Consider the following 17,957-nt stretch of genomic DNA (forward strand, 5'->3'; position numbering starts at 1 on the left):
CCACGGCTTCTAATGAATCAATGAGAAGTGTTGCTTGTTGGGCGAGTTGGTGATCCATGAAAATAGAGCAGCGCGTAACAAAACAGGACACAAAGGAGAGACACAGAACGACACGATTGCGTCTCTCTTTTGTGTCCTGTTTTGTTACGCGCTGCTCTATTTTCATGAATCAATGAGGTAAGCTTGCTGTGGATTCCAGATGGCGGATGCATACTCAAGTTTTGGCCTGATTAATGATTTATAAGCAAGTAGCTTTACATTTTGAGGGGCGTCGTGAAGATGACGTTTAAGAAAGCCTAGTTTTTTATTCGCAGATGATATTAGCTCTGTTACGTGCTCGCTCCATGATAAGTCATTACTGATAGTGATGCCGAGGTAAGTATAGGACGGGACAAGTTCGACAGGAGAATAAGAAATCTTATAAGTAAATAAATGCGGTTGCGACTACGATGGAAAGACATGAGCTTGCACTTATTGGGAGTAAGAATCATCAACCAGCGATTGCATCATGATTGAATGCGGTTAAGATTGTCCAGGAGGGATTCTTTATCAGCGGTATTAGTAATCGGGGCATAAATAACACAATCGTCGGAGAACAGACGGACATGACATGATAAATTTTCTGGAAGATCGTTAATATAAATTAAGAATAGGAGGGGCCAAGGAAAGTTCCCTGAGGAACGCCCGATGTTACCGGTAGACAGTTAGAGGAGTGGTTAATAGTAACGAACTGCGAACGATGTGTGAGGAATTCTTTTAACCATGCAATAATTTCTCGATGCAAGTTTACTCTGGAAAGCTTTAAGAGCAGACGTTGATGGAGTACCTTATCGAATGCTTTGGCAAAGTCTAAAAAGATGGCGTCAGTTTGAAAGTTAGTATCAAGGTTGGAATGAAGATTGTGAAGAAAGATGGCAAGCTGTGTCTCGCACGATAAGCCTTTTCTAAATTCATGTTGGAATGGAGTGAAAAAATTTATAGAGTCTAGATGTTGCATTATCTGGGAGTAGATGACGTGCTCCATGAGTTTACAAGGGATGCTAGTCAGGGAAATGGGGCGATAGTTGAGTGGAGAGTATCTGTTACCTGATTTGAAAACAGGAACGACCTTCTTTATCTTCCAGTCTTCCGGTATGATCCCTGTGGCGAGTAACTGAGAGAACAACAAGCACAAAAACTTGGATGAAATGTCCTTGGCGTTTTTGAGAAACGTTGTGTTAATTTCATCGATTCCGGCTAACGATGAAATTTTTAATTTGTCGATTGTGCACGAAATCCCATTTGGATCAAAAATGATGGCAGGCATTGCCAGTTCAGTAATGGAAGGTAGCGAAAGGAATGGATCTCCAGGTTCTTTCGTGAATACTGATGAAAAGGCAGTATTAAATATATCGGCACACTGAGTATCACTAACAGAGTCTCCGTTATCATTAGTAAGGGTGATTTCGTGCGATTGCTAGGGATTTATCACGTTCCAAAATTTTCTCGGGTTACTTGTTATCATTTTGGGTAATTCGTTGTGAAGAAAGAAACGTTTCGCGCTTTTCACTGCCGCCAAGTACGCATCTTCAGCGCTGTAGTATTTTTCCCATGCATAAGAGCTGTGTTTAAGTTTCGCTGCACGGTACAGCCGCTGCTTTTTATTTTTTAGTCTTTTGAGTGTTTTGTTGAACCAAGTATTCTGGGAATCAATGTTGACAGTGCACTTATATCTGCTCGTTAGATCACTAATTTTGCGTCTGAAGATTGACCAGTTTTCGTCGACTGTACGCTGATTGAAGGGAAGTTCAAAAGTGTATAAGAGGGAGTTTAATTCATTATTTATTGCTACGTAGTCAGCCTTATCGTAAAGCTTTATTGTTTTTTTTAACATTTTCCTTTGGACGGGAGTAATGTTAAATGAGGAGTGAATAACTTTGTGGTCACTGATTTCTCTCAGGCAAGTAATAGAAGCTAAGGTCTCAGGATGACTAGTTAGAATGAGATAAAGAATGTTTTGTGAAGTCTCTGTGATGCGTGTTGGCTCAGTTATTAGCTGTGAAAGATTAAAATTGAGACATACGTCGACAAATTCTCGAGGCTCTTGAGAAAAGGTAACGTAAGGTTGGTGCCAGTTTATAGATGGGTGGTTAAAGTCACCGAAAAGAATAATTCGTGCGCTTGGATACCTAGTTGTTAATTGTAGCAAAACACTGTTAAACTCACGGGGGAAGTCAGGGCTATTATGTGGTGGTCGATAGCAGACGCCAATAAGGGGTGTTATTGGCGCATTGCAGCAAATTAGCCACATAATTTCAAGGTGGGATGTGATGTTGACAAGCAAGAATGGTAGTTCTCGATTAACGGCGACTAAACCCCCCCCCCCCCCTCGGGAACCCTTGCAGTCGTTTCGAAAGAGGCGAAAATTTGGCAAATCATGCAGAACTTCAGAATCGCTGATGTTTTCGTTGAGTCATGTTTCTGTAAGTACAAATATGTTGCTTCCGGACGACGGTACAAGGTTAGATACAAGGTCGCGTTTGGGAAGGAAGCTGCGTATATTTGTGAAAATGACGGAAAGGGAAAGGCTGGTTCGGGAGTTGGTTCTAGGATGACAAGCTGGTAGAAGACACTGTGGAGACCGGCGCCGAAACGATATCTGCTATGCGATTTCCTTCACTGTGTTTGTCGATTCGCCGAAGATGTAGCGCTTGGGGCCGATATGAAGCGTCTTATAGCGAAGAGAGAATTTGTCAGTTGTTTATTTTGCAAATGCAACCAAGTGCTTTCTAATATTTCTCTCGGCGTCACTAGCGCCACCTAGTGCATAGAACGGTTTCTATCATCGAATAAAATTAATTTCAAGTCAGGTGTCCGGGAGATCCACTTTTACTGTGATCGTTTTTTTTTTAGAGCAGTAAACATAGTTCACAGTGTAACACCATCAACCTCCACGTTCCCGCCGTGTTTGGCGCGTGTCCCGCGTGCCTGGACCAAGAGGAAGCAGAAGAAGCGCTCGGCCGCGGCGATGACAGCCCCGGCGGTGCCTCAGTTCAGCTATTCGAGCGGCGCCGTACGCCTGCCGTCCGTTTTTGCCCAGCGTGGTGGTGGCCACCACAAGGATCTCAGCTCGGGGAGCATGGGCGCCGGAGTTCATCGCACTGGCTGCGGCACCGGCTACGCAACTCGTCACCGTCGACGCGTTATGCGCAAGCCCTTGCTGGAGCACATTGAGAATCTGGTAAGCTGCGTAGAAGTGCGTTTCAATGGCCATAATTATCTCCACACCATAAAGACAGCGCCCAACTACTTATTGTTTTATCATGCTTGTGGGTGCTGAAGGCGAGTTCATTTTCCCGGTAGCCAACAGACCAGGATAGTGACGAGATAGCTGATGTATAGCCAAACCATTTAACAAGGTCTGATTCTGAATAAAAGAAGAAATAAGGAAATGAGCGAGGTACTCAGAGAAGACTGCGCCGCCTTTCGAACCTCTTTGGGAGAACGATGGCATGTGTCACGACGATCTCCAAGTTGCGCCATCTGTCTGGATGAAGGAATATTGTAGGCAGTTTTCAACCTCAAAATAAAGCTCTCTGCACGCTCCCACCGCTGTCCAGCTGCTACCACTCTGTTGTGACGTCCGCATTTTCTGCACTAGTCAACAGCTGCTTAAAGAGACACTAAAGGAGGCGCCGCAGAGAGAAGTTGCCCTATAGTGATAAATTACCATTCCGGATAGGGAAGAGTTTTTTTTTCTCAGCAAAAGGTGACTTCGTTGCCGAAATAATGTGAAATGAAATTGATGCTTTCTCCCTATTTGCATCCCCACCAAACACCGGTGGTGTTACGCCATTTTTATAGCGGCATGTTTTAGGCGAATAAGGTACAACGCTGTCACAAAAATCGGCGCACATTTGTGAAGCCGGTGCGATGCGAAAGGAATAACGCCCGCGCGTGCCGTTCACGATTCGGGAAGCTTGGAGAAAATTTCACTCATTGCCGACGGAGAGCGCGTAACCTGGTGCGTGGTGAGTGATGCCTTCTCCACTTGGATCGCTGGCGTGGTCGCCGAGTCGAAAAGACTCGACTCGAGTTTTCTAGAAGCCTCTATCCTTGTCTGACCAATGTCGATGCGAGCTTTGGTGGGAGGGCGGGAGGCACGCAGTTAGGAACGGACGCGGTGCACGTACCCTATATACGAAAGGCGTTTATGGCATCGGTCAGCACGTGCCGTGGTTTAAGCTTCTTAAAAGCACTCCCGCACGACCCCCGCGTCGCCCAGCCCAGCCACGGACCAGCGAGGCAGCGCGCGCCAATCTTCGGGACGGCCCATCGGGATCCTCCAGTCGGACTGTCGCAGTGGCCTCCGCTATCTCGGTTTCTTTCCCTAGTATGGTGGCCGCCGTGATGAGGGTGCCCTCCCCATCTACCGCCACTATGGTCATGTATCGACTGTGTCTGTCCCCTGCCGCATCTATGTAGGCGACTTCATTTCGGGGTTTACCCCGCTATATTCTTTCTATCGCTTCCGCCCTTTTCTGTCTCCTTTCCTTATTAAACTCAGGGTGCATATTCTTGGGTAGGGGAGGGATTCTTAGGTGCGCCCTGATTTCCCTGTCAATGTCGACCCTTTCCTTTTGCCCCCTGTCTGTGGCCATTCCAAGATTACTTAGCGTAGCTCTTCCCACTCGCGTCGTGCTGAGTCTTTCAAGTTGCGAGGTTTTAACCGCTTCCGCGATTTCTGCAATCGTATTATGCAGTCCTAGGGCCAGTAGCTTCTCCGTCGATGTACAGATTGGGAGCCCTAGGGTCTTTTTTACGCATTTTCTGATGAGCGCGTCTATCTTGCTCCTCTCATCTGCATTTAGGTTCAGATATGGCGTGGCGTAGCCCACTCTACTATTGATGAAGGCCTGTACCAATCTTAGGAGGTTTTTTTCCTTGAGGCCGCCTCCCTTACGTGAGACCCTCCTGATGAGGTTTAATGTCTGTGTCGCGTGGTTTTCTAATTTGTTAATTGTGATCGTGTTCCTCCCGTGTGTTTGTAAGTGGAGGCCCAATATTCGTATTTTCTCTACCTTTGGTATTTCCCTTCCTTCCACGTACACCTGTGGGTCAGAGGGAGGTTTGTTCCTGAGTGCCTTGTCATTATACACGAAGATTTCTGATTTTTCAGGCGAACATTTAAGTCCCCTGTCCTCCGCGTACTTTGAGATGACGTCTGCTGCCGCCTGCAGCGTTTCATTGATCTCTGCGTCGCTCCCTCTGTTGACCCAGTGGTTGATGTCGTCCGCGTACAGGCTGTAGTTTAAGTTGTGGTTCCCAATTTTTCGCAATTCCTTCGGGAGCCCTCTCATGGCCATGTTGAAAAGAGTGGGTGACAGCACCGATCCCTGAGGTGTCCCCCTGTTACCCAGCCTGATCACGCCGGATTGTATTTCCTGGAAAGTTATAACCGCCGTGCGGTCCGTTAAAAAAATTCTGATATAACGTTAGGTTTTTAGCCCTATTCCTGCCTGCTGGAGCCCCTCCAGAATGGCTTCGTGCTTGACGTTGTCGAAGGCCTTTTTTAGGTCTAGTCCCATAATGACTTTCGCGTCTTTGGTTCTGGAATGAATTATGTCTTGCTGCAGCCGCAGCATGACGTCCTGTGTGCTCAGATGGGGCCTGAAGCCATACATCTCGTCTGGCCATTTCTCTGTTTCCTCCATATAATTTGAAATTCTGGTCTGAATGATGTGTTCCATTAACTTTCCGACACATGACGTGAGTGATATAGGCCGGAGGTTTTCCAGCTGCGGTTGCTTCCCGGGTTTTGGAATCAGGATCACGGTAGCCTCTTTCCACAGCGGTGGGATCTCCCCTTTTTCCCAGCAATCCTGCATGTAGCTGGTAAGGGCCGCTATCGAGTTGTCATCTAAGTTCCTGAGCATCTTATTCGTGACTCCATCTGGCCCTGGAGCCGACTTGGTTTTGAGTTTCGCTATCTCCGCCCTTCATTTGGAATCCCGTGGTAGTCGGGTAGCTCTCTAATTTCCGTGTCGCCTATGTATGTCTCGACGAGTTTTTTCATGAATATGTCGTCGTCCTGTTCTTCGCATGCGTGTCTAACTTTAGCCATTTTGACTCGTGCTTGTGTTTTGGACGTGTCAGGGTCTAATAAATGTCTTAGGATATTCCACGTCTGGGGGAGATTCATATTCCTTTCCATGTCACTACATTTGTTAGTCCAATTTTGTTCACACAGGTTAAAGGCGTAATCTTCTATTTCTTTGTTATGACGCGCCAGCCTTCTTCTGAGGTTTTTGTTGTTTCTACCTTGCCTTTTAAGTCGACGTTCCATGCCCTGTTTAGCCTCCCACATGTGTAAGAGTCTGGCATCCGCTATTTCCGGAGCTTTTTCTCCTTCTAGCGTCTTAGTTGTTTTCCTGGTGTCTGTGATTTTCGTCCGGAAACACTTTTTTCCTTTGACTTTACTCCTGATTTCAACCGTGGTTTCCACTATTGAGTGGTCGCTCCCCAGATTGAGTTTCGTATTTATTCATTGCGTCGTTTCTACATTTTTAATCAGGGTCAGGTCCGGTGAGGTATCGGCGGTAATGCTGTTCCCCGCCCGCGTGTGGTGTAACGGGTCAGTCACCAATGTTATCCCCAGGTTATGCGTGTCCTCCCACAACTGTCTCCCCTTTGCGTCTTCCTTAGTGTACCCCCACTCCGGGTGATGGGCGTTAAAATCCCCTACTATAATTAGCGGCTGGTTCCCCGCTATTTTAAGTGCCTTGTTCATTATCGCCCTGAAGCGGACCTTCCGTTGTCGCGGTGGGCTGTAAATATTGAGTAGGAAAGTGATTTCTCCTTTTTACCTGTTAGAATTTCTACAAAGACGTTTTCTATGACGTTGTCTTCTAATTCGTGTTCGATCGTTGCTACGTTTCTCTGCACCAGTGTTGTAACTCTCGATTTGTCCCCTTTCCCACTGTGGAAGGCGCGATACCCTTGTAATTTGGCCGGGCCACCGGTCTCCTGCAACGCTATAGCAAGGGGGGCTGATTCGCGGAGCGAAAGCGTGCTCTGCAATACCGGTCGCTTGCGCCGATACCCGCGACAGTTCCACTGCCAAATTTGGATGTTATTGGGCGGTCTGTCCATTATTCAACTTTGTCATGTTCTCCTCAAGTAGAGTCACGACGAACGGTTACGTCACAATTTTTAATGCGAAAGTTGGTTTTTGAGGAAAGGAAATGGCTCAGTAACTGTCTCACATCTTTGTGGACACCTCAACCGCGCCTCAAGTGAAAAGTAGAGAGTCTGGGAAGTGCACATGTCATCAGTTCGAATCCCTGTAGCAAGCTAGCCTCCAACTTGACTAGCGCATATAAGATATATATGTAACGAAAAATTGTACAACACCCGAAATGCTGTGCGACAAACTGTTGCTTACAAGTTTGGTAGGATTGGTGTGAGGACAGCCGGCGCCACATTGAGGTAGGCCATTTGGGGTATATATTGACGAACGACACGTACATGATGGTCTGAAATGGCGGTGCTCGGTTTGCTGGAGGGAATAGCAGCGGGGTAAATGGCTTCAGATGTGCACTATTTTCCTAAGGGGCTTTGTTCGAGCTCATGTGTCTTGCAAATAAAAAAAACTTTATCTTGTTCTCCAGGCGTTTCAGGGCCCTAATGAATTGCGGTTTTGCGCATTGGCTCTGAAGCTAAACGCTCGCAAATAATCCTTAAAGGGGCTCTGAAACGCCTTCCGAGAAGAGCACATTAACTCACTTAATCACTGCACTGCGTTGCCATGAAAACCGGAGCCGAATAATACTCTTCTACACGCAACAGAGGACCCACAATCACTCGTCAAAGTTTGCGAGCCCTTCCCGGCGACTTTTTCATGCTCGCACCCTCCTCCGTCCCCCGCATCTGCGTAGACATGGTGAGAGGTGGCCATTGGTTATATTCTTTCAGACGTCAGGCGGCTACCGTGGACACGGCCAATAAGCCGCTTAGCTCCGGCGGGTCGAGAAGCTCCGCTCGCATAGAGGGGTAGGTGAAGGAGCGCCCACCTTCCACCGTGCAAAAAGTGATGAGAGGAGAGGGAAAAGCGCGAAGACGCTGAAATTCAAATTTTAACTACAGTTAACTAAGCATCTACAAAGCGCATTTAAAAAATTCTTGCTAGACACTATTCGTAAAGCGGCGTGCTTCAATATCCCAGGCGTGCCGCAACTTTATTAGAGCCCCCTTCACAGCCCCTTTAAATCTGCCGAATTTTTGTGCGTGGGTTTTTATTTTTAGAAAGGTCCGTTTCGAACGTTGCGAAATAACTACCAGCTCGTCACTTGTAGTTTAAACGTCGTCTTTCTTAACGCCGATTTTTTTAAGAACTTCACTCAACATGAGGAAACGTTAAACTGCAAAAAAGTTTGTGACCGATTGCTGTCTAATCGTAAGCACTGTTTGTTACGCTGTACAATCTGTTCGATATTATAAGGTCTAAAACGTTAGCGAAATTCTGCGCAGCATGTTCTGGTTGAAATATCAGCTTAATATCTTAAAATAAGAGGAATATTGATGAAACTGGTTGCTTCTGTGTGATTTTTTACGGAAGTATGGCTAGGCTGAAGACTTAGAATAACTGAAGTCTTTGAAGACAATAGCATGTGTTCCTATACGATGGCGCTAGTTAGCTTCCGTATTTAATTACTCTGTAAGGGATGAGATAACTGTGAGGTGGCCTATAGCGAACTCCTACCAGCGCAGGTCACGTGGCAATGCGGCTGATAAGCGATAGTAATTCTAAATTGGAATGTGCATTTATTATCGTGCACAATTCCTGAGACGCCGCTGTCACGACACCGTCAGAGCGTTCGTTTTCGCGATCACTACTTGAACAGTTATCTTGGCAGCAATGATACAACTTCGGGGTCACTAGCGCATTTTGTTAATTACTTCGATTATGATGGGTACATTCATGTTGGATGGCGCGAGGAGTCTGGAAACGGGGTTCTGTTTTGGTAAATAACTTGTATGCTGTACATCTTACATCATACAAGCGGTTAGGCCGCCAGTGTGTTAACACTGAAACAGTAAATGTTATTAAGGCGAGAGACTTTAATGGCTCATGCTGCGTCCGTCCGTCCGTCGCGCTCTTGCGTCCATGGCCTCCGAGATAACCGGTAGGCTAGCCAGCGCAGATGATCTCAGAAGCCATGTTGCGTCATTGGTAGTTCACTGCTCATGCGCGAGGTGGCGCCACAGGCGCGCGCGCCGCGCCTGCGCCAGACGCCTCGCAGCTGTCGACCGAGTCGGATGCCGCGCAACCTCACTCCTTGCGCTCGCTTCTATGAAGTCTCAGAATGCGGGCAAACGCAAGTACTTAAGATCTTAAACACACATCGGTGACACAAGCAGTAACTCCGCGCTAAAGGCTTTCGCCCCACCGCACTTTAGGTCAACACTTTCCCCTGATTTTTTTCTATGATACTTCATGCATCGTCTGTGAGCCGTCGCAAGGGATCTAAATCTAGCAAACAGCGTTTTAAAGTGTAATGAGTGCGGAACTGATTTTTGTTGCGCGAAACCTAGTAGTTATTTACTTTCTTTTTAAACAGAAGACGACAAATCTCCGGTGATCTAGTTTGTCCCTTTTAGCTTGTAAGCGCTACTAATATTAGCTTCCTTCGTCACATAAAAGTCATTGTACCGATGTGATGACTCTCCATTTCAGTAATGCCAAAACGTTGTTTCCTACATGGTCATACCTCCATGATTACAATAATAGCCAATGATTGATCCTTCAGACAGGGTGAAAGTCTCAGATGTGTTATTTACACTAAGGCCATAAACGTCAGGTTACTACGGCAAGGCCCGATTTCGGCACCATCCAACAGTGCTTCGACGCCACCGACCAGGAGAGCTGAAGTGGGGGCATCCGTTATTATCGTTTTGAATTGTGTTTGCAGCAGCGTTAGGGACTGGTAACGACTTCCTAGTTCGAATAGACACTTGATTAATTGAAATATTGGATCGTATGATATTAGTAACGTACTCTCAAAATACTTTCCTTCCTTGTTTACTTTAGATTAGACACCAGCTAGTTTCTGCTATTACGTGTGTAATACGCCGGCGAAGTCAAACTCGGATTACTTTCTGTGTCACTCAGTAACATTTTCAATGGATGGATGACACGAAAAAACTGCTGACCAATGCAGATACATGATGGCAGGCTCAAAAGTTTATATTCTGGGTTTATGGGTTTATGGAGGGTTTAACGACCCAAAGCGACGCAGGCTAAGAGGGACGCCGTAGTGAAGGGGTACGAAAATTTTGAACACGTGCGGTTCTTTAACGTGCACTAAGATTGCACAGTACACGGGCCTCTAGAATTTTGCCTCCATCGAAATTCCACCACCGCGGTCGGGATCGAACGCGTGTCTTTCGGGTCAGAAGCCAAGCACCATAAACAATGAGCTACCGCGGCGGCTCAAAGTTTCCATTCTATTTCATTTAAGTGTACGGCTGGGCGTCGCTGCTATTGCGACATCAGGGCCCAATGCTATAGTTTTCTTTCGGATAGCAAATCTCGGTGATTTCGACTACGTGCAGAACGAAACTTTAGTCTAGAAGTTGGTTGGAATTATTTACCGTTTTTATGGCATTCAGTTGCTCAAAAACTCGCGTCGCGACGAGCGTGCAGAACAAACTGCAAGTTGAAAGAACGAGAGGAAGAAACAAGGAGCCCCTGTGACTCCCAGACACAATAGTTGGCTAGCAATTTAACGAATCTACCGCTTTTAATCCGGTCTGAATTCGGGTGTCATTAGTGTACTTTAATTTACCAGATGGTTATTCATTCACATATAGAAAACAGAGCAGAAACAGCACCCAGAAAAATATCATGCAGGCGCGTTACCCCCCATCAGAATCTTAACATTAGGAGTCAATGGTAATGTCAAGAAACAGAGAATATTACATGCGTGAGAATAACCTTTTTTGGGAACAGTGTCTCTTTGAAAAATCTTTTATGGAACGATACCGCATTCTATCGGAAGAAACAGGTTTCATACCGAAGGTGCCATCGAGGACAAAAGTCTCCAGAACGCATGACTGGGAACAAAAATCTATAGCTTCGTTATTAGGCAGTTGATCCAAGCTAAACTTGTGGAAGTGAGAACCGGATTCACGCGGTCTAATTGTGGGGCAGTGAAAGTAGATTTTCGTTTGCAGGCGCGACACCTAACCGCCTAGATCGGTTCTCCCGCATCATGGACACTTTTGTCCCTGATAATACATGACTGGGACTAAACTGCAAACAGGCCGCCGCGGTGGCTGAGTGGTTATGGCGCACGGCTGCTGGCCCGTATGACGCGGGTTCGATCCAGGCCGCGGCGGTCGAATTTCGATGGAGGCGAAATTCTAGAGGCCCATGTACTGTGCGATGTCAGTGCACGTTAAAGAACCTCAGGTGGTCGATATTTCCGGAGTCCTTCACTGCGGCGTTCTCTCATAGTCTGAGTCGCTTCGGGGCGTTAAACCCCCATAAACCAAAACTGTAAACATTAAATAATTCTCTTGTAATTTCAAGCTTGGATGTGAGCCTGTAACTTCTTTACCAGCTTGATCAATGTAGCGGAAAACCTTCTCTGCACTCACTGATCAAAAATTTGCAACTTCTTAGTGAAAGCTAGAACGTATGATTTCGCCAGCAACATTTAAAAAGGAATAGGGCGACACTAAAGCTCCGCCTTAGAGGGCATGACCCAACCGCGTTAAAGGGTCCCGTCAGCGACTCCACTTGATCTGATTACCATATTGCCCGATCACGTTCTCTACTAACGTCATCAGACCACATGACACACCAAAGTCACGTGTCGCAAGCACAAGCCTACAATCCTGGACCAAACTTACGGACGTCACAGTCGACGGTGCACGCTGTCATTGACAACGGTGCGCATGTATCCGTGATGAGTGCTGACCTTCGCCTTTGGCTCAGCAAAGTCGTCACGCCTGCAACAACCAACATGCGTGTCGCGGGTCATGGCACGCCTGCTGTCGACGCGATGTGCACTGCTAGCGTCAGTACTGCCGCCCACAGTACCCCGGTTCAGTTCACCGTTTTGTACATCTGCGCCTATGACCGCATTCTCGCCTTGGGTTTTCTGTGCGCCAATTGCACTGTACATCTGCGCCTATGACCACATCCTGGCCTTGGGTCTCCTATCTGACAATTCCATCTCATCGACTGCTCCAAGGGTGTCGTTTATCTCGAGCTCTCACTACTGGATTCTTAACGCGTCGATTCCTCACTGCGATTGTTTTGTACCGACAAGCCTCGCCTGCCATCCCAAGCCATCTTCTTTGTTCCATGGACCTCATCCCCTCCCGCCTGTTCCGGATGGCGGCTACCTCGCTGCGCCCATTCTTGATATCTTGCTGGCCTGTAACGTTGCACTGCCCCACATCATCGCCACCGCCAAGGTCTTTTGTGAAATTCGGCTTCTCTTCTCAAGTGCTCCCGTTAAACATATGCGCGGCTATGCTTTCTGTCTCCATCCGTTCCACGTCGCTGCATTTGACGTCACCGATGTTCATGATACAGCAGCCCCGTTCCAGCAACAACTTCTTTCGACGAAAGCCTTCGCGACAGCGACAGCCACCGATCTTCATCCTGACCAAGTAGTACAGCTTTATGGCCTTCTAGAATCTTTTTGTGAAAACTCTGGCGAGAATAACAAAGCGCTGGGCAAAGCTCTCGTCGTGACGTACCGCGGAGACCCCGGCGATGCCCTTCTTATCGACGCCGAGGTTATCAAAATGCTAGCAAGGACATTATCGAACTCTCCCACTGTCCCCGTGTCTCTTCATTCCTCCTCGTGAAGAAAAAAAGTGAGACATGGTGCTTTTACATTGATTATCGTCAAGTGAATAATATCAATGTGTGCCAACTGTCTCGCATCGATGATGCCCTTGACTGCCTCTCAGTGGCAAATTCTCCCCCATATATATTCATTCAGACCACTGGCAGATTACAGTGGATGAGCAGGACCGTGAAAGTACCACATTTTTTACACCTGACGGGCGTACCCTATGCACTGTTATGCCTTTCGGATTACGCGATGCTCCTGACACCTTCGAACGCATCTGGGTGTCCTTTTTCAAGGCTTTAATTGCTCCACATGCCTGCGCTATCTAAACAACGTCATTGTCTTTCCGCCCCAATTTTCGTCTCACCTCGCTCACGTTTCCAATCCGCTTTTGCTTTTAAGTAACGTCGGCCTGCAGCTCAACACTTCCAAGTCTTGTTTCGCGCGACGCCAGATCACCATAAGATCCGGGCCGGGAAAGACTTCCTCCTGACACGTTATTGCGACAACGCTCGGAGCTTCTTCGGGCTCTACTTGTACTTCTGTCGATTCGTTGAAGGCTGCGACGACCTCACCAGCTTCCTCACCAACCTTCCCAAAAAAAGACGTCGCATTATTCTGGGGACCCGGCCAACAACGAGCCTTTGCCACTCTGACCTCGAAGCCTACCACCACGCAATTTTGGCACACTTACATGTGGCAGGACTCACTGAAGTCAGTACCGACGCCAGTCGCTATGGAATTTGCGCTGTCTTCTCGAAGCGGCAATGCTCACAATAAGCTGTCATCGCCTATAGAAACCGTCTCCTTTCTACCCCCGAGTAGAATCACTCCGTAACAGAACGTGAACGATTGGCCGTTGTTTGGGATATTAGGAAACATCGGCCCTATTTACGCGGCTGCCCATTTATGGTTGTCACCAACCACAATGCGCTTTTCTGGCTGTACCCTGAAAGACCCTATGGGCCAGCTTGGTCGGTGGGCACACGCCTTCAGGAGTACCGTTACTCGGCGCTCTAAAGGTCTAGTCGATTGCACAAAGATTGCATATACCGTTGCACCTTTGGCCTGTGCGACAATCCCTGCACTGACGGCGACACCGGCCTTCGCTAGCATGGGCGAAAACAGCGCCGCGATGGATAGCTGCGCTCAATTCTCGACTTCCTCAACGCCGCCCCATCTGACCCCTCGATGTGCTCCACGGTGACACATTATACCGCAGAAGCATTAACCAGGCGTGCCCGGCCTCCTGCTCGTCGTGGCCGCGAGCGCCTTCGCACTGATGTCCTCCAAGAACTCCATGACCTCCCCACTGCTGAACGCCTGGGTGTCTCGCGTACTTTCGACCACGTACACCTTCGAATCTTTTGGCCCCGCTTGTACCGCTCCGTCCGCCGCTGTGTTGGCGCCTGCAGCCATTGCCATAACCAGGAAGGCCTCACCACTCTCTCAGCTGGTGTGCTTCAACCTATTGACGTGTCATCATAACCTTTCCGCCTTGTCGGCTTAGCCCTTTGGCTCCCTTTCTTGAGTCCTCCTCCAGAAACAGATGGGATGCAGTTTCCGCAGATTGTACTACCTGTTGCGCAATCACGCGGGCACTCTCCGCCAGTACTGCTACTGATGTTTTTTCTCAACGGCCTCATCCTACGTCACATGCTCGCCGCCAACTTCTTACCGACCGCGGCCTCTCCTTTCGCTCCATATTTGTCGACAGCCTGTGCCAGGATTCATTCCCTTGTTCCTTTTTTCTTTGTCTCGGATCTTTCCGTTCTCTCGACGGCAGAAAGTATGGATTTGGCAAAAACGTTAGAACTCGCGCTCAAAGCTATAGCGTTATTCCTGAAAGAAGGAAAGTTGTGTTCATTGGAAGAGTTTGTCGACACTGCAGACCAATTCCTCAAGCCTCAAGTGGCACATAAGCTGACCACCGCCTATCACCGCCAAACTAGCGGCCACACCGAACGCCTCAAGCGCACTCTCACCGGTATGTTCGCAATGTGCGTTGCACGGGATCACCGCGACTAGGCTAATGCTCTCGCCTATGTTGCATCCGCGTGCAATTCCTCCCCTCATGACACTTCCGGTTACTTGGCCCCGATTCTCTCTGGACACGCTGCTTCCTACTCCTGTTGTTTCGCCTTCCGAATGCACTCACCACGCGATTTCCCGGGCCGACCACGCCCACCAACTAGCACGCGTCCGACAACTAGCCTAGCAGGCCTCGCAGCAGTAAATTTACAACTGCCGTCACCACATGGTCTCTTCTATCCTGGTTCCCTCGTCTTGCTTTGATCGCCGTCTCGCCGCGTGGGTTGAATACGCCTGGCTCGTTATCTTCTCCCGCACCGTCTGCTACGGCAGACCACCGCAGGCACCTACGAGATCGCTTCGGTCTTCACGGAAACCACGTCCTGTCAAGCTCAGCGTGGTGCAGGACACGCCTCTCGCCTCAAGCTCTAATTCTCACTGTGCCCTGCAACGCACTAATATACACCGAGACGGTGTTCTTGCGGCCGAGGGAACATACCGCGGATAACACGCGTGGCGAAGACTTGCTCCCCGCCCTGTTCTGCCAGTGTCTTGGCCACTCCCCCGTGGTGGGCATGTGCCAGCCTTACTTGAGGCCAACCAACCAAACAACCGTGTGCGCCCTCGGTGGAGTGCGGGCCGTCCTTGCGTCGTACTGGCCTTGGGCTACGTAAAAATAGTGTGAATTTTTTCTGCCTAAACTGGTGCTTATTAAAGATGCAGAACATCGGTGACACCTCCTTTTATACCTCAAGAAGGTTCGGTGCACTTGAAGGGCAATCGGCTAGTTGCGCCTGCAATTTCCGCGCTCGGTAAAAAATATGAAAACTCCGAATATCCTCAATTACACGAGACAAGCAAAAATATTACACCAAGTTCAGTGCCCGCCGCGGCTTAAGTTTTTTCTTTGTTGCGGTCTTTCCTCTATCATGACAAAACACTGAAGGAAGGCAGGCAAAAAGCCTGCTCAAGAAATGTGGGAAAAAGGGTACGGTGCCTAGCAAGGAGGGAGCAAAACAAAGGGAGAAAACGGTGGTGATTCCGTACATTCATGGGGTGTCCCATAATCTTAAAAGAATTGCATCGAAAGTAAAAACTAGGGTCGTTTTTTCAGCCCCGGACAAATTGGAAAACTTATGCAAAATAGTAACGTACCCAGAAAGAAAAGCTAAGGGGTGTAAAAAGAAACACCAAGTCCCCATGGTCGCATGCGCAGAAGGAATGGTTTACAGGATGCCGCTGACATGTGGCAAAGCATATGTAGGCCAAACGGGGCGTTGTTTGAACGAGCGGCTCCGTGAACACCGGAGGAACATGGAACGGAAAGGCGATGGGAATTTGGTGGTTCATTGTCAAGAGTGTAAATGTGTACCTTCCTATAACGAGACGAAGATAGTAAGCAGGAACCGTGACCAAACGACGCGTGAAATAATTGAAGCCATGAGCATAGCGGACAGTGGGGTTGCATGCGTGAGTAGCACGTCCCTTTCACTACTATCAAAGGAAAAGGCATTTTTGCAAAAGGGAAGGTAGGACTGGACATGTGACGAGACAGTTTGTCGATTTTTTATCATCCGGGTGTTACCATCTTCCATTTTTATCAGCTGCTGATGTGTATAAAGAGCAGTGTTTCCCGAATAAAAAATTCAGTTGTAAGTCCAGCGCTGTGTGTGTGTTTCTATCTTTCAGTCCGTGTCGTTTGAGCGCAGGTATATTTTCAATAAAGACGTATACCGATAACATAGTGGGGCACCCAAGGCTGGCTTCAGGATATTAAACTTCCTTTCGCACCAACAAAGCCTCTAGTCTTGAGAGCAAGTCAGGAACATAATCAGCTACTTTTCGTGCCTCAAAAAAAAAACAAGTGCATTGAAAAAATATATTTGGGAAGGCCATGCATCCGCCAAATGTATAAATGGCTAGAATCAGCGATTCGGGAGCGGCAAAGAATGTGGAGGCCTGTTAGCAGTAGTAAATCAGAAGAAGGCTACTTGCTAAGAGTAGGCTTTGAAGATACTTGATTCGAATCCTTACGTTGAAGTAATTTTTATTTTGTTTTTTTTCTACTTTATTAAATTTAGATATTTTATAGCTCTGAAGTTTTTTCCAACCCCATTTTCCCTCCAACAACCAGGCCCGCCCAGTAATACGGGAGAACCCTGTATGACACCGGCTCAGCCTGTTTCATGCAGGTTTTGAAGCAAAAGCTTCACTACGCCAGGTTTTCAAGACGGTAGCGTAGTTTCATTTATCACCTTGAAATGCTTTAGAGGTCAAACCATCGAGCGAACTCACGTAGGTCATGGCGGCGCATATATGCCAAACCAAGATGTTGGGCCACCCCCAAAATCTCGAAGTTCAAGGTCAAAGTCAAGGTTGAAAAGTTGTGTATATACACCAACGGCAAGCAGGGGGGGGGGGGGGGGTAGAAACCGGTTTTGCTATGAAGGAGGAAGATAATCTGCCGTGACAGTGCATCGGAATGCGAAGCATCAATGTTCCAATGAGGCTATGAAGAAACGCCGTGCCGAAGAGACAAAAGAATAACGTGCGACACGCGTCGAGAAACGACGGAAGAGTGCTACTGCGAAGAAACAGCAGAAAGTACTTCAGGCGGTACGTCTAACACGTGACGTAGAGTCGGAGGTTTCTTTCGCTTCTCACCAGGTTTAACCAAAGCTAAACCACGGATAATTTTTTTCTTTACAATAACCGAGCCCACCTAAACCTGTACCGGATCATACCAGATTTTTCAGTACAGCCTATAAGGACAAATGTGTGCAACACAGTCCATAATGTTCAACACACGCGCTGCGACGGGGACGCTGAGAGACACTAACTGGGCGACAATAAACTTAGACCATGAAGAGAGCTGAAACCGTCGCTTTCTTTTTATTAACATCATAAAGTATTTTATACAAATTCGTGCGCATGCTCAGGCTGTTATCTCCCTGTTATTATCACTATGCCACGTGCTAATTGTGCAGAATGTGCAGCCATTTATCCCGAATTACGGCTTTTCTTCCACAGTTTATGGCACGTTGCACACTTGATGTCGCGTTGAGACAACAATTA

At 47.7% G+C, this 17,957-nt stretch overlaps 1 protein-coding gene across 1 annotated transcript in view; it reads left to right on the top strand.

Moving 5' to 3' along the window:
• The first annotated feature begins 3,007 nt into the window (after nucleotides 1-3,007).
• The window catches only part of LOC144123871 (uncharacterized), a 29,069-nt gene continuing 14,119 nt past the window's right edge, over nucleotides 3,008-17,957 (top strand). The window contains exon 1 of the mRNA XM_077656596.1: nucleotides 3,008-3,220. Within this exon, the coding sequence (XP_077512722.1) occupies nucleotides 3,008-3,220 (213 nt within the window). The remainder of the gene's footprint in view (nucleotides 3,221-17,957) is intronic.

Source organism: Amblyomma americanum, chromosome 3 (genome assembly GCF_052857255.1).
Source record: "Amblyomma americanum isolate KBUSLIRL-KWMA chromosome 3, ASM5285725v1, whole genome shotgun sequence".
In the NCBI taxonomy this organism is placed as follows: Eukaryota; Metazoa; Arthropoda; class Arachnida; order Ixodida; family Ixodidae; genus Amblyomma; species Amblyomma americanum.